General features: G+C 38.7%; 1 protein-coding gene across 1 annotated transcript; it reads left to right on the plus strand.

Moving 5' to 3' along the window:
* Window positions 1-1,454: 1,454 nt before the first annotated feature.
* Window positions 1,455-16,798, plus strand: LOC309401775 (keratin, type I cytoskeletal 14-like; the record flags this gene model as incomplete). The annotated part of the gene is made up of 8 exons (XM_081971010.1): window positions 1,455-1,940; window positions 4,445-4,527; window positions 4,631-4,787; window positions 9,044-9,205; window positions 9,300-9,425; window positions 12,998-13,218; window positions 13,783-13,814; window positions 16,575-16,798. The coding sequence occupies 8 exons, from the start codon at window positions 1,455-1,457 to the stop codon at window positions 16,670-16,672; spliced, it is 1,365 nt and encodes a 454-aa protein (XP_081827136.1). The 3' UTR covers window positions 16,673-16,798.
* Between the last annotated feature and the right edge of the window lie 385 nt (window positions 16,799-17,183).

The following is a 17,183-nucleotide window of genomic DNA, read 5'->3' on the forward strand; positions in this document are numbered from 1 at the left end:
TTTTGTTCAGAATTCATCTCTTTCCCAGTCAGTCCCCATTCATTCTTGGGTGCAATTAAGAAGGCAAGATTAAGGATTAGGGATGCCATATTCTCCAGTAAAAGCTGAGTTGCACAATGTGTTGCATCACAAGTCTAGATGTTGCTAATGCTAAGGAAAGAATTCAGAAAAGGGTAAATAAATCCACTATGGATCACCTTTTAAATGTGATTCATCTAGGTGAGATAGAAGCTTAGTGACTTAATTATGGATATTCCTTATCACATCTGTCATGAGCTTCAGCAATCAATTCTGTTTGCATTTTCCACCACCCCCACTTCATATTTGTACATATCAGCCAAAGATTTCACAGATATCAGTACTTCCCTATACCACTTTTATTTCAGGAAATAATTTGAATATAAAGATACAAACAATAATGCAAGAACCATTTACCTTGTCCAGTTGGGCTTTTTTTCTGAATTAAGGATCAGTCCAACAAGGAATGGCAGTCTCTTCATGATCATTGTTGCAAAGCGTTATGCAAAGTTGTAAGTGTTTGCATCCCCCTTAAAAAAACATTAACGAACAGTATTGGATCTCACACATTACTATTATGGGAATGCAAGGTAAACACAGGAATATCAAAGATGAATCAGGGTCTGCGAAAGTTGTATTTCCACTCAGTAGTCTACCATCTATTCTATACAGTCGTGTTTTATAACTTCAGCAACTTGATGTGTGAACTTCAACTTCTAGAATTCCCAGCCAGGAGGATGGATGGTGAATTCTGGAAACTGAAATCCACACATCTGAAATTGCCAATTTTGAAAAAAAGCTGTTTTAAATCAGGGATGGAGAGCCTAGGTTCCCCATATATGCAGAACTGTACTCCCACCAATTCATAGCCATCATGTATGACTTTATCATTTAATGTACAAGTACAGAAGCAATCTGTAAAATTTGCAATCTGTAAGGTAGCCTTCCGAACTGTCAGCCTTCCAGATTTTGTAGAATAACTGCAAAAAGCCTCAGGCTTTCTATAGACTCTCATTTCTGATGTAATGGTTCCCACTTTGCAAGATTGCATTTTCATTATCTTTCCCTGGGTGCATTTTGCACATAAAAATTCCATCATGTTCAACTACACCCTTGAGCAATGCTACTCCTGTTTCTGAGGCATACTTGAATGTTCACTTGGGGACCGAGGGGGAAACACAAAACTACCTTTTATAGGACAAGGTGTATAGGAAAGAGATGAATGCATGAATAGGACACTGAGGGGGAAAAAGCGATTATTGTAGAACTTGGCTTTGATGTCTGAGATGATGAAAGCTCTGGGGAATGCATGAGAAAGAAAAGGCCGCCCCCACAGTGGGAATAAAAGCAGCTTGGAATGAGAGTGAACGCTTAGTTTTTCAGTCCTTATAGAATTGAACAGAGCAGTGTTTTAGGTGGCTCCATTCCCTAGCAAGATGTCCACCATCATCAGGCACTACACTAGCACTTCCTCCTCCTCTATGAAAGGCTTTAGTGGGGAAAACATGGTCCATTTTGGTAGAGGTTGCTATTCGCCTAGCAGTCATGGTGGACCTGGTGGTATTTCACTTTCTACTGCTCGTTGTGGCTCTGGGATTGGAAACACCCCAGGTGGCACTTATGGGGGCAGCAGTTACTGCAGCCCCTTTGCTGGTGGCCTTGGTGGGGGCCTTAGTGGAAGTCTTGGAGGAGGAACTGGTGGTTTTGTGGGTGGAAGTGATAGCCTTCTGGCTGGGAATGAGAAGGAAACCATGCAGAACCTCAATGATCGCCTGGCTGCTTACCTGGACAAAGTGCGGGCATTGGAGGAAGCCAATGCCAGCCTGGAGGGCAAGATTAAGGAGTGGTACCAGAAACAGGCACCTGGTCCAGACCGTGACTACAATCACTATTTCAGGATTATTGAAGACCTGAGGAGCAAGGTATGGCAAGGAAATTTCATGGGAATCTATAAACATGCCAACCCTCTGACTGTAACTAACAAGGGCCCACAAGCACTTGTTAGCAATAGCATTGGGCATTTAAAAAAAAAGATAGTTGAAAAGCAATTAGCAAAAGTGTCTCCTTTGATGGGTTCCTCTTTTCAAATTGGGCTTAAGGAACCAGAATTTAATTGCTATGTGAGTGGAGAAGGCTAATTCTTTTCTTGTTAATGGAATGGTTGGAATAGAATAGAATAAGAAATTGAATAGAATAGAAACAGGAATAGGAATAGGATAGGAATAGAATAGAAAACGGAAGGGATCTTAGAGGTCTTCTAGTCCTCTTACCTCCTACTCAGGAAGGAAACTCTATACCATTTCAGAGAAATGGTTGTCCAGTCTCTTCTTAAAAACCTCCAGTGTTGGAGCATTTACAACCTCTGGAGGAAAGCTGTCCCACTGATTAATTGTTCTAACTGTCAGGAAATTTCTCCTTACTTCTAGGTTGCTTCTCTCCTTGATTAGTTTCCACCCATTGCTTCTTGTTCTGCCCCCATGTGCTTTGGAGAATAGCTTGACTCCCTCTTCTTTGTGGTAGCCCCTGAGATATTGGAACACTGCTATCATGTCTGCTATCACCTCTAATCTTCATTTTTATTTTTATTCCTTGTAATTTCAGGACAAAGTATTCCTTTCCATTGTAGATGTTAAATGATTAGTCTTTTAAGTGTATATGAACATCAAATTGGTGTTATGAATGAGTCAATATTTGGAGAAATGACATGGCCCATTTATCCCACTGTGTGTTACAATCTCTGTAAATCTGTGAAATCTAAAATTGTCTTCACTTAATTTTACCATAATTATTGATTCAGTATGCTTCCAATTTACACTGAGATGATTTTTCCTTTATAACATGTTTCTAACACATTTTCTTCAGTGTGATGCAATATTGTTCACATCAATGTTTTCAATAAGCATTTTTGTGCCTGCTTTTTCCAAATGTGTGAACACTTTGGGACATGCAAACTATCTTGTAAAGTCCAAAAATGAGTATATTTTCACAAAGCAATGCATTTTGGGTTACATGGATATTTGTTTTGTGTGTGTATCTTTGGGACATAAATTGAAAAGTTTTCTACTTCATGCCCATTCAATATGCTAACAGTAGATTTTTAAAAAAATATTTCAACATTTTAAAACACACTCTGGAAAGCTTATAAAAGGATAACAAATAAACCTTGTTCATGATAGGGGAAGGTAAAAAAATATTTCTATCTAAAGTCCAGCTAAATGTGGGAGTGATAGAGTGAAGACAAAAATAAAAGTAGACAAGGCATCATAAATATGAGACCACCAAGCATAGGTAAATATAGATAGCCCAAAGTGAACAAATCTTGCTTTATGAGTGTAGGTCTTGATTATCTACTATAGACTGTAGTACAGGCAATTAATGAGAATTACTTACCCTGTTTTCCCAAAAATAAGACCTCCCCAGATAATAAGCCCAATCGGGCTTTTGAGTGCATGCGCTAAAATAACCCCTCCCCAAAAATAAGCTCTCCCTGAAAATATTGCAACATAGCAGGAGCCATGCAGTGACTATGCTCGCCGCCTCCTGCACCTCAAAAATAAGAAGACCTCCCCGAAAATACAGCCAAGTGCTTATTTCAGGGGTCAAAAGAAAATAAGACCTTGTCTTATTTTCAGGGAAACATGGTATGTCCTGCAACAATCTGCTAAAACGGGAAGCTAACTTTGAGTTAGCTTTCAAGACATTTTGTTACTTAGTTCAAAAGCTCTATGCGACACCTTCATAGTGAACATAGGAACAACGTTCTAGGAAAATTTATTTCAGATACCTTGGCAAAGTTTCAGTGGCCTTGCAGAAGAAAATGCTATTTTGTAGGGTGAATCAATGGACAAGTGCTTCTTCTCTCCCTCTATTGTATATCTTCTCCTGGATATTCAGCTTTATGCTACAGTAAAAGCACCTTGCATTTGGACAGGGCATTTATCCAATTCTGTAGCTCAATCATTTATAGGGCTCCTTTAAAAGAAAGGAAAAGAAAAGAAATCATATTGGACAAGTGGTAAAGATTTCTCTATATTCAGTTCTGTTAATTCAACCCCAAGGCATCAGAGTGTCTTGTCTATTAAAGGGAAAGTCAACTCTGACATGGGAGGTAGAACAAATGAGACATTTTCACGAATGAGATGGCATTAGTCTTTCAGTTCCAGGAACCATTGTGAAATGGTTGCTTTCACTGTGTTTCCTCGGAAGTAACTCAATAGTTTAGTATGCTGATAAGACTTTTACTAAGATATGATGTTGATTTTGGCACATTACAGTCGCAGTAGAAACTCTACTCAACATCCTAAAGAGCTGAGGATTACAGCTTTCTATGGTGAGGGATAGACATGGCATCCACAGACATTTCAAATGTGAGGGTATTCCTATAGAAACTCTTGGTTTCAATCAGTCATTTCTATGCTGTTTTCAGATTCTTTCTGCCACATTTGAGAATGCTGACGTCCTCTTGCAGATTGATAATGCAAAACTGACTGCTGATGATTTCAAAAACAAGTAAGTTTTGGGTGGGTTGCATTCAAGGCTGTCATCATGATGAGGACAAATATTGTCTCTTCTACATTTTTCATCATCACTCAGTCTTCCCTTCTGATTGTAGGCTTGAGACAGAACATGCATTGTGCATGAGTGTTGAATCTGACACCAACGGCTTGCGCAATGTTCTAGATGATCTAACCACATCCAGGTTTCACCTAGAAAAGGATATTGCACTTCTCACTGAGGAGTTGCTTCACTTGAAGAAGAATCATGAAGAGGTAAGATATCCTGTTGTCACCATCACATAGCAGGTTCTATACCCACTGTTGAAATGGGGAGTGTGAACTTGCAGTTAGTTTATGCTTTATGGAAGTTCAATAACATATTTGGACTCATAGCAGATAGTGCCTCATTGAGAAGTTTGCATCACAGCTATTGAACAGTTGAGTGCAGATAAGTCTTTGGATTTGTGATTTTATTTACAAAATAAGACTTTGGCCTGATTCACACATAAACATGCCACATTTGATTTGCGTGTTCTTGACTCTTCTTTCCTTGATTTGATAACTCAGGTGTTTACAGGTTATCCTCTACTTACAATAGTTCATTTAATGACCATTCAAAGTTACAACAGCACTGGAAAGAGTGTCTTATGACCACTTTTCCACACTTATGACCTTTGCAGCATCTCCATAGTCATGTGATTAAAATTCAGACCCTTGGCAACAGACTCATGCTTATGATGATTGCTATGGTCACACGATCACCTTTTGACAGACAAAGTCAATGGGGAAGCCAGATTCACTTAACATCCATGTTACTAACTTAACAACTGCAGCAATTCACTTAACAACTGTGGCAAAAAAGGTAATTAAAATAGGGCAGAACTCATTTAACAAATTCCTCACTGTACAACAGAAATTTTGGGCTCAATTGTGATCGTAAGTCAAGGACTGCCTGTATTCTGATGCCATTGAATGCATTGTGCTTATTTCTATTTTATCTATATTACCTTGTTCTCCAGCAACTAATCAACTATTGAACTTGTATGTGTGAATTACATATAGTCCCTTAACCCTACTATGAGTTCAGTGGATATATAGTTTAACTGTAATTAATTTGCTATAGGAAGAAGTATCTTCTTTAGTCTGTCTTGAATATCTTATCACCCAGCTTCTTATGATAACCCCAGGTTCTATTTTTTTTTAAAAAGAGGATATACATTGTTTTCTAAATTGTAAACTATTGGGCATTCTAAAATGTTCATCCTTGATGGCCATTAATTGAAGCTCCTTGAAAAGCAGTCTGATAAATTTATGGAGCATAAGGTTATTAATAGCTACTAGTTATAATGACCAGATACTATATCATATATGAGAGACTAGAGCTAGGGCCTCATATATTTTTGTTTTCTTTAAGTAAACAAAAAATAGGTTTTGACCTTAGGTTACCAGTTATATTCAGTTAGGCTATGTGTTCATATGTGGTGGCTTTGTTCATACAAAAAAGAATGTCTAGAGTAAGACATGAGAGATAAATCAAGCCTTTAAGCTGCCATGTATAAATTACATGAGCAGGAGGGAACTACTTAGGCTGTCTTCATAGGTTTCTCAGAGGCATCTGGTTTACTTTTATTTTTAAAAAAGATCATATTAAATGGGAGTTGGTCTCACCTTCTTCTAACCTGAGCCAGTGAAAATTGTTCATAACCTGGAAGAATCTGGCAGATTCTTAATTAAAAAAACTACTATGCAAAGAAGATAAACTATGGAAAGGATTTCAAGTTTCACTCTCACATAGGAAAGCTTTCATAGAAATATATCTTGTGTATTAAGAGCCGTGGTGGCACAGTGGCCACAGTACAGAGTGCAGTACTGCAGGGTGCTTCTGCTGACTGCCGGCTGCCTGAAATCTGGCAGATCAAATCTCACCAGGTTCAAGCTTGACTCATCCTTCCATCCTTCCAAGGTGGGTAAGGTCCTCATTTTAAAACGAGGACCCAGATTGTTGGGGGCAATATGCTGATTCTTTAAACTGCTTAGAGAGGTCTGTAAGGCACTGTGAAACAGTATATAAGTCTAAGTGCTATTGCTATTATGTGCGAGCTGCACCAATTCCCATATCAGGAGTTACTGTACATTGTTACTCATCTAGTAACCTCCTGATTTGACTAGTGTATCATACTCTACATGGGGTTGGTTTTGAAGAGGGTTTGGAAGCTTCATGCAATCCATAATGCAGCATTAAATGCAGCTGTGGCACTGCTGTGTGAGTTGCACTGGCTCTCAGTAGACTTCCAGATCAAATCTAATAATAGCTTGGGGTAAATTATATTTATTTTACATAATTATTTCCATTGTTGTAATTGTTTCTTTAAAACTTTGCATTTTATCATATAATGTTTGACTAGTTCAGAATCCATTTTATATTTTAGTAGCAATTTATAAAGGATAAATTTATAAAGGATGCGGTGGCTCAATGGCAAGGACGCTGAGCTTGTCGATCAGAAAGGTCGGCTGTTCAACAGTTCAAATCCCTAGCACCGTGTAACAGAGTGAGCTCCTGTTACTTGTCCCAGCTTCACGCACCATATGTGTATATGTAATTATAGGTTTCTTGCTAGAGTCATCCCCAGAATAAAAAGCACTTTAGTGGAGAAGCTAGTGGTGAAATAGTTTTTTAAAGAGTTCCATCTTTTTATCAAGCTTTGTTTTGGAATATGCCCTTTTAGATTTTTGTCTCCTATTGTTTCCTTATATCGTAAATACCTATGAAGCCCTAAGAATAACTAAATCTTGTTAGCTGGGCCAGTTCCTTTTAATATTGACATTCTGTTATTCATGACAGCTTGCTTGCTGATAAGATTTGTCATTTGAAAAGGCAAACCCAACTTTGCCTTTTGAATCCTGTAAATTTTTTAATTTTATTCCAATTTCTCCCCCACTGCACATACATCTACTAATTTTTCTTTGCTGGTTTATTTGAAATAAAATAATATCTTGGGTAATAAGTTAATTTTGAGAGTCATAATTCTTTCTAGGCAAGAGATTTTTATTTTTTTCTACTTTTCAATATCTATATCTCTATATCTATGTCTACGTCTACATCTATATCTGTCTGTCTGTCTGTCTGTCTGTCTGTCTGTCTATCTATCTATCTATCTATCTATCTATCTATCTATCTATCTATCTATCTATCATCTATCTATCTATCAATCTATCTATCATCATTATCTATCTATCTATCTATCATCTATCTATCTATCTATCTATCTATCTATCTATCTATCTATCTATCTATCTATCTATCATCTATCTATCATCTATCTATCTATCTATTAGGTCTCTCCATAGTTTATTATAATTATTTTGAAATACATATTTATTGTAACTTGTCAGACACAATCCTAGATATTTCACTTTTGTTATGTGGCATCTGGATTATTTCCGTGGAAAACCTTCTGTTAATTTTGAATCCAGAAAATTCACCAAAACTTCTAGTTGTTTTCGTCAGCAATCACAATAATAATAACATTGGTATTGACAAAAATCACCGTCAGTCAATTGCAAACTGGGCAGCTTTACTGAGAACACTTTACATCCTGTAATGATATCTTTAACACCATCAAACATCCACACCTGCCTATCCCAGGTTCTTGTGAAGGACTTGATAGGTGATTAAAAATGCCAAATGCAGTCTGAACATTTGGCTTACTGTGTGACAAACCATAATAATTTATTAAATTTATATGCCACTTGACTAGCAGTAATTGTGGTCAGTTTAGAATTATTAAAATCACTTAAAAAAAAGAACAATACAAAACAACACACGCACAAAACATAGGATAGAGCAGCAATTATGACAAAGAAAACCAACTCAGAGGGAACAAGCAAAGGGAAGAAAGAATTGCCATCTCTCCTGACCAAAGGCCTAGACAAAGAGCCTATAAAAGCATTAAATTACCTGCCTTTTGGAATCCCAGCAAGATGGAGGGTGTTTCATTCTTGCTTGTTCCAGAGGGCAGGCAATGCTACAGAGAAGATGCACTGATAGATGGCATTCTTTAATCGATAAAACCAAGAATCTACCAATCTAGCCAGATCAAACTGGCTGTGTAGACATTATGGGAGACAACAGGTCCTGCAAATAACCAGGCCCAGTGTTCCCCACATCTAAAAATATTACTGATGCTTTATTTTTCTTGTTATGAATATATTCTAAAGCATTTATCTGTTATAATCTTTCCTTTTGGGAATATAACCTGTTTGATCTGTATGTACTATTTTTGGAACTTCTTTGGATGTTCAACAAATATTAAGATAAATATTTCTTTGTTTTCATCCTGGCTGCCACCCAAAGTTTCTTGGATAGATGGGTGGCCAAGTAGACCGGATCAATAAATAAATCAATTAAGCAAAAAATTGAAATCTCTGTGCTAAATAAAGTAAACCAATATTACTTATTTTAGAAATAGTGTAGGTGCTGATATTACTCAGGATAATAGGAGAACTTTTCTTCGGTGTTACTCAAACAGGAAATGAGACTTCTTCAAAGCCAAATGGGTGGAGAAATCACTGTGGAAATGGATGCTGTTCCTGGTGTGGACCTGACAAAGGTCCTGGCCGAGATGCGAGAACAGTATGAGAGCTTGGCAGAGAAGAATCGCAGAGATGCTGAGCAGTGGTTCTTCAGCAAGGTAGGGACTTCTTTGAGAGGAACATACTCTCTTGAAAGCATGCTGGCTATTTTGATATGTGCGCCATGACATTTCAGTGATCCTTTCTTAACAGACTGAAGAGCTGAATCGAGAAGTTGCCATCAATACGGAACAACTCCAGAGTGACCAATTAGAAGTCATAGAACTGCGACGCAGCCTTCAAGGACTAGAGATAGACTTGCAGGCCCAGCTTAGCACGGTACAGGAAACTGCTTTTGTTTTTCCCTCTCTATGTTCTAAATAAGAAGACTGCAGTAATGGTGCAGAATATGTTTTTGTTTCACTGAGAGGACAGAAATGTTCTTGTTTCTTCCCTGGGTTGCTCTATATTCTTGTGTTGAAAGCTGCCTTTTCCCTTTGAATGAAATTGCTTTTTTCTACCACATTCTCAGCCTGTTTTTTTTTAAACAAAATTTTATTGGTTTTAAGAAAAATAGACAAGGAAAGGGGTAGTGGAATAAGTTACAAATTTTGGCAGTTACAATATGCAGGAGGTGGTCCCTCCCCCCGTACTCATACATTTCATTTATTAATACATTAGATTATTACAAGTCAATGGTATTCTGTCAGCATATAAACTTTTATCTTCAAATAATTTCAATCACTTTACATTAAACAGATTTTCTTGTTCATTTTTGTGATCTGAGTTTTCTCGATGTTGCCCCTTCTCCCCCCGCCAGCAGAGCTCCGGCCCCTCCCGTGTCCTGTGTGTCTGGTGTAGTATCATCAGGTTTATCTAGGAGGGCTTTATTTTTTTCCATAAAGGCCTGAGCCTCTATGGTTGTGTTGATTCTAACTCTTGTGTCCTCCCAGAAAACTAGCATACCTTCAGGCATTAGCCATCTGAACCACACCCCTTTCTGGTATAATTTCTTCGCTAATAACGAATAGTTTTTTCTTCTCTCTCTCACTTTCTTGGGGATCTGTTTCAGAATGGTTACTTCTCTATCCTGGTATTTTAATGCTTGCCCCCTTTGTGCACTCAGAATCTCATCTCTTGTAGTCTTTCTAAGGAATTTAATGTGTACCTCCCTTGGAACATTATGTGTTCTAGCGTATGCTGAGTTTACTCTATAAACCAGGTCCATGTCCCACCCCATCTGTTCTTTGTCTTTTTTAATGTATTCAGCCAAAAGGTTTATCATAATGTCCCTTAAATCTTCATCATCTGCCTCGATCACATTTTGAAACCTAAGAAAAAAGGACATTCTTTCAAATTCCATCTGGTGGTTCTCTAACTCTTTGTTCCCTTTCTGCACCCCCCAACTCCCCCCTCATCTCAGCCGTCTCTTCCTCCAAAAGATCCAGGCTCTGTGAGTTATTAATCGCCCGGTCTTGGTTCTCTCTAAGCTGCTCATTCATCTCTTTGAATTGATGTTTTAAGTCCTCCTGTCCCTTTAAGATCTGTTGAAACATCTGCTGGAAGACCACCTCAGAAGGCTTGGGTTGAAGCAAGGAGGTTAAAGTCTGTTGTCTGCTGGGGCTGGACGCTGAGGATGTCGGGGCGGAGACTGCAAAACCCGGCTTCCCCGGGGGTGGTCTTTTGGGTGGCATTATAGTGAGCAGAGAGATAACAATGTCAATACAGAGAGGAAACAATTAGGGAGGAGAACCGCCGAGGAGGTTACGAGGCAGAGAGTCCAAGCAGATAGGAGCCTTTTCTATATTCAGCTCCTGGCAATAAAGTAGCAAAGTCCTTTGTTCCAAGCCCAGAGTCCAATGTAACAAGAGATTTATCTGAGTGCCACGGAGACAAAGACAAAATGCCTGAAGTTTCTATGGGTGGAGTCACGTTTCAGTGTCCATGAAGACAACGGAAGTGTACCATCTTGCCCTGCCAGCTCCGGGATCAGAAGGCAAAATCCAAAAGTTTTCAAAGTTTTCAGATCATCATCTCATTTACACAAATGCAGTCCAAAATCTGCCTTTGCTATGAGTGTGATTTCGTTGCTTGACTCCCCCCCCACCTCCTCCTCTGGGGGCAGAGAGCAAAACCATTTAAAGCCGCTTGTCCAAGGGGGGAAAAATCCCCCTTCCTCCAGTCACGCTTCTCCAAAACAGGTTTAAAGTCAGTTTTAAAAAGCCGGCAGTTTTTTCCCCCCTTTCAGCCAAGTAAGGGAACGGGGGAAAGTTTCCACCTCACCACACAGCAGCTGTGTCCTCCAGATCTTGCTTTCTTCCAGCTGCCTCATCCCAAAGATGCCGTGGCGCCTCCCCTCTTGCCTCCCGGTGCCTAGGGCGATTTGTCCACATTCTATGTTCTTTCAAACAAAATTTCAAAAGCCAATTCTTTCTTTATCAAACAGATAAAGAAAACAGGTGAGGAAGAATGAGGCAGTTTTTTCTTGCTGGACACTTATTTGTATTTACTGTACATATAAGAATGATACATTTTTGACAATAGCATAAATCTATATGCAAGATGCTCTCATTTTCTATAGGTAAAGCATTTTCAAAGAGTGTCCTGAGGCCCCCTGTTAGTAAGCTATCAAGGCAGACAGATTTCTTGGGTGAGTGAGGGTGGGGGGATACATTTCCTCCCAGGATTCATGTTCTCTTAAGTATGGGAATACACTTGGAAACCTTTGTAGAATCTTATACTGGATTGACATATTGTGCTAAATTAGAGTCGGGCAATTATATTAGGCTGACCGTGTTTGATCTTTGAATGGTATTTTGGAAATAAAATTACCAATGGGGATAAGGCTATGACAAAGAAATAAGTGAGGAAAGGACAGAAAAGTTACTTTAAAAAAGTAACTTAAAAAGGTTAGATTAAAACATCAAATCAATATTGTACAAATAAAGCGAACAATGTTCTTATTCTGTTATAATACAGAGGAAAACTTAGCAGCTTTGGCAGCTAATATCCAATTGTTGGGGTGGGGGCTCCATACACTTTTGGTCTCTCTGTCTCCCTGTTATGCCACTATTATGTTAATCCATTATAAGGTCTTGGAGTCCTAGTGGACAACCATTTAAATATGAGCCAGCAGTGTGCAGCAGCTGTCAAAAAAGACAACACAGTCCTAGGCTGCATAAACAGAGGGATAGAATCAAGATCAAGCGAAGGGTTAATACCACTTTATAATGCCTTGGTAAGGCCACACGTGGAATACTGCATTCAGTTTTGGTCGCCACGATGTAGAAAAGATGTGGAGACTCTAGAAAGAGTGCAGAGAAGAGCAACAAAGATGATTAGGGGACTGGAGACTAAAACCTATGAAGAATGGTTGCAGGAACTGGTATGTCTAGTTTAATAAAAAGAAGGACTAGGGGAGACATGATAGCAGTGTTCCAGTATCTCAGGGGTTGCCACAAAGAAGAGGGAGTCAAACTATTCTCCAAGGCACCTGAGGGTAGGACAAGAAGCAGTGGGTGGAAACTAATCAAGGAGAGAAACAACTTAGAACTGAGGAGAAACTTCCTGACAGTTAGAACAATTAATCAGTGGAACAACTTGCCTCCAGAAGTTGTGAATGCCCTAATACTGGAAGTCTTTAAGAAGATGTTGGATAGCCATTTGTCTGAAATGGCCTAGGCAAGTGGTTGGACTAGAAGACCTCCAAGGTCCCGTCCAACTCTGTTATTGTATTGTATTGTATTGTAAGGTTGATTTGCGTCCAATAATATATATACCCAACCATTTAGTTCAATAAATAGTAGTTTGTAACCTAATGTTGGTTTTGCCAGGGCTGCAATGGCTTGTTTATCAAAATATAACATTTATATTCCTTTTTAACACTGATTCTGATTCCTCCCTCTTCCCAGAAAGCAGCACTGGAAGGGACATTGGCAGACATAGAATCTCGCTATAGTGTTCAGCTAGCCCACACCCAGGGTCTGATCATCAATGTGGAAGAGGAACTGGCTACCTTGAGATGTGATATGGAGCGCCAGAACCATGAATATAAGATTCTCCTTGATGTCAAGACACGCCTGGAACAGGAGATTGCCACCTACCGTCGTCTGCTGGAAGGAGAGGAACCTTAGTATGTCAAAAGAGTCCCACTGATTGTACTCAAAATGGCAAATTGGGAAAATGGTGAAGGTTAGAGATCCATCAGAGTACAGTTCTACTGAAGGGTTCACCAAACTGTAGGATTTCTGAAATATATTTTAATGCCTGAGTAGGACTAACAATTATTATTTAAGATGATTTTTGTAGCCTTCCCACTATTTGAAATTTTTGTTAGCGCATATTCTTGATACACTAAGTTGGGCTGCTGTGATTGCAATGGTTGTAAATCAAATACAGTTAATGACAAAGGCAATGCTTGAACAAGATCTTATTCTTTATCCTTTGCCTTTACTAGTCTATCAATAGAGTTCAGGGCCACAGATGAAAATGTAACGATTATGACTAAAGTGTTGCAGCACTCTAAAATAGCTCCTGTAATTTTATTATGAAGAAATTATCATGAATTAAATCAGACTTAGATCAAGTGTCATTGTTTCCTTATTAAAGATTAGCAACTTTGACAATCACTTCTGTATTTGTTTTTTGCATTGCCTTTTGTGTTTCTCTAATTTTTCTTCTTCTTCTTTTCATGTAGTATTTCTCCCCAATACTCATCAGCCAAAGAGGGTAAGGATCTACTGGAGTTTTGATGTTTAATTAGTCTGTTGCCTGAATCTATTCTAGTTTTAAAAGTTTCCTTCTTGGAGTATCTAGCTCTGCAAAATAAATAGACAAGGTGATGATTCAATTGTTGCGACCAAACCAACGGCTCACCCATATCTCCTCACCCATACCTCCCTGATTCAGCTCCAGACTGAGTTCTTTGCCATTGATGAAAGATGTGCCCTCACAACATTTTCTATATCTCAGGCCCAGTCTACCATTAAGTCAGGCTGAGTCTGGAAAAAGGCAATCTACAAGGAATTTAGCACTTCCCAATTGTTAGGCAAATATTCTATATTGCATGGAGAGCAACTAAGGAAGACAAAAGTGTCTTCAGCCATAGGACTATGTAAAACTATGACCATTTCTGCTTTCATCATCATCCAATTTGGCAGGCAATGGTTTTTTTTTTTTGCTGTGGTAAATATTAGGGTTCCAAGTAACACCCCTAATGAAAGAAGACTCCGAGACTTGAGTTTCCTCAAAGTTCCATTTTATTAGACATATCATATTGGCACATCTGAGAAAACCTGAATCTGAAAGTTTCCAGGTTTTCCCCACCCAAAAGAAAGTTCAAATCTCTGCCCAGCACCCACATATCCATCACAGGATCCAATCAGGCACCATCCAAAACAGGAGATGCCTCCTAATCACCTCAAAGGAGCTGCAGGGCAAGATGGCCTTGACTTTCTGAGAAAGAATGTTATTTTGACAATATATCACCCACGCTCTGTATAACCCCCCTCCCATTTTCCCACAGTAGAAAATGTGGCAGGCCTGAAGTCCCAAAGGTAAAATATGGCTTCTAGGTCTGACAATAGAAATGGATGGATAAGACTTGTAGAACAAAGGTGTGGTTGTTTCATGTCTGATAATTTCCAAAGATGGTTAAGGAGTTTAGGCATAAAGCATAGATGTGTGAAACCGTGCTCGCCAGCTGAAAACAGAGTGGCTGAAAGATGGAATGGCGTATTGCAAACCATGAAACTCTCTCTGCTAGCAGATGCAGGAATGAGCAGAATATACTGGGGGAAGCCATGAACACAGAGAATTATATAATAAACAGAATATGGAATGTTGCTATAAATGAAATTCCATATTTCCTATTATACGGAAGAAAACCTTCATTGGCTCACCTAAGAACATTTGGCAGTTATGCCGGCTTACTGTATTTGCTCCTGGGTTGTCTTACATAGTCACCCTGTGCACACTCTGACATTTCTCTTGGCAACTTTTAACATTTCACAGCATGGGGACCCTGGACTTTGTGATCTACACCAGTGGTCTGCAGCAGAAGGCCTGCCCATCAGGCTGCAGCTACAACTGCGCTGCTATTATTGCTCCATGCTTTCATGCATCACACTTTCTAGCTAACATCTAGCGAGTCCCTTTCGGGAGAGGGGGCGGTCTATAAGCGCTAAGAATAAATAAATAAATAAATAAACATAGGCAGCCATGGAGGGCCTTTAGTGAGGGATTCATGCAGGCAGGCAGGGAAACTTTCACTGACCTTATTTTCAAGGCACAGCATGTCAAGTTTTCTCAACTGGCAAATTGGTTACCTAATTTCAGGGTGGAAGGAAAGGATATTGGGGGAATGGGAAGATCCTCAGGTTGGTTAAAACATTATCTTTCAAATGGCTTTAAATTTTCTGTGTTTGAAAAGAGATTGCAACAAAAATTGGGTCACAACTTTGCCAATTGCTATTGTTTATCCTTTTAGTTACGATAGTAAAGGCACAATTTTATGGCTTCTAAAAGTATGCATGGAGGGTCATCTGCTCTTCGAGCAGACCTTTATTTGAATCCTCTCTTTCAGACTAGATTTATCTTACCTCTCCCATATCAGAGCTTTGACTCTGGTGAAAGAAAAAGAAGGGGACCAGACTGGATGTGTAATGTCAATGGTTCATCAAGAGGATCAAATCCTTCCTGATCCTCTTAATACAAACAACACTTGAGCTGATGCTGGAGATGTTTTGAGAAACTGAGAAGACCCGCCATTGGAGTACTCTGCAAGAATGACATGATTGCTTTGCCTAAGAAAAACAGAGAGGGTTGAGTGAAAAATAGGAGGGAGAGAGGGAGAAAAAGACTTGTTAGGAAAAAGTTAAATAATCCCTGTTGCATTTATAAACATGCATTGCTGGAATGTATAGGTGTTTTGTTCTCACTTGATCCAACAGGCTAACTCTAACCAGCCTAAGCTACTCTGCCTCTACCCTGATTATTATGATTTTATTAATTGTTTAATTAAACAGCCTCGATTAAATACTGCCAGACTAGAAGCCTGCTGCTTAAAGCAAACAGGTAGAAGAAGCCTCTCTTCTCCCCCCTGCAAGGAAATAGATTATGCTGAACAACCCAACCTCATTCTAGAGATGAAAAAGTATCCAAAAGTTATTTAATTATCAAATAACAGTATAAAAGCCTTAGAAAACAGCTCCCTTTTCTGTAAGCAAATCACTATTCTTGAAATCAATAGCCAATGAGCTCTGAATCAATGCAGACCATTGTCTTTTCAAATAGTAAAATATTCAATATAAGCATTCTGAAAAAGAAATCACTTGGGTGAAGCATTAGCCTTGCTATCTTTTTTCCGCCTCTGAAAATCCTGCTTAGTTGAGTGCTGAAGAAAAGAATGGTGGATGGTGGAATTCTTAGTTACTTTTCTATTTTCCTTTTTTGCAATTAAGTTTTGATTCCTCCTCTGTCTCCCTGCAGGATCCAAAACTACCCGTCAGATTCGCACAATTATTGAGGAGATAAAAGATGGAAAAGTGATCTCGTCCCGTGAACAAGTTCATGTCTCTGGGAATTAAACCCACACAGTGAACTTATCAGTTTTTCCTTCTTTGTGAAGCTCCTCTTACTGCTAGATTCTTGCTCAGTCCTTTTCCTTCTACAATTTGAACTTCCTTTGGTTTATTGCACAAGCTCTAATAAAGTTTCCCCCCACTATTTCATTAAAAAAAAATGACTTATTTAACAAATTCCTTAAGTTTTTAAAGATCTTTATTTTAAAGTAACTGACAAAATAAAGTACTAAAACAGAATCTCTAAAATGGATTTTACAATGGAGAAAAGTTAATAGGGCATTGTTGCCTATCTCATATTATCTTCATTCCTTGAAACCAAAAGGTACAAGAAATTATATGTATTTATAGCATCTATAGCTGCTTTTACCTGCTTTCTCTCTCTGTAATTAAGTTTGGTTCACTGAGTATCATGACACTGACATAAAGTTTTGATGACTCTGGAAAATAACCAGCAGATAAATATTTATGAATACAAGACTATGAAACAGACAGTTATATGTTCTTAATTACAACA

This window comes from Natrix helvetica (genome assembly GCF_964273705.1).
Source record: "Natrix helvetica genome assembly, chromosome: Z".
NCBI classification, from domain to species: Eukaryota; Metazoa; Chordata; class Lepidosauria; order Squamata; family Natricidae; genus Natrix; species Natrix helvetica.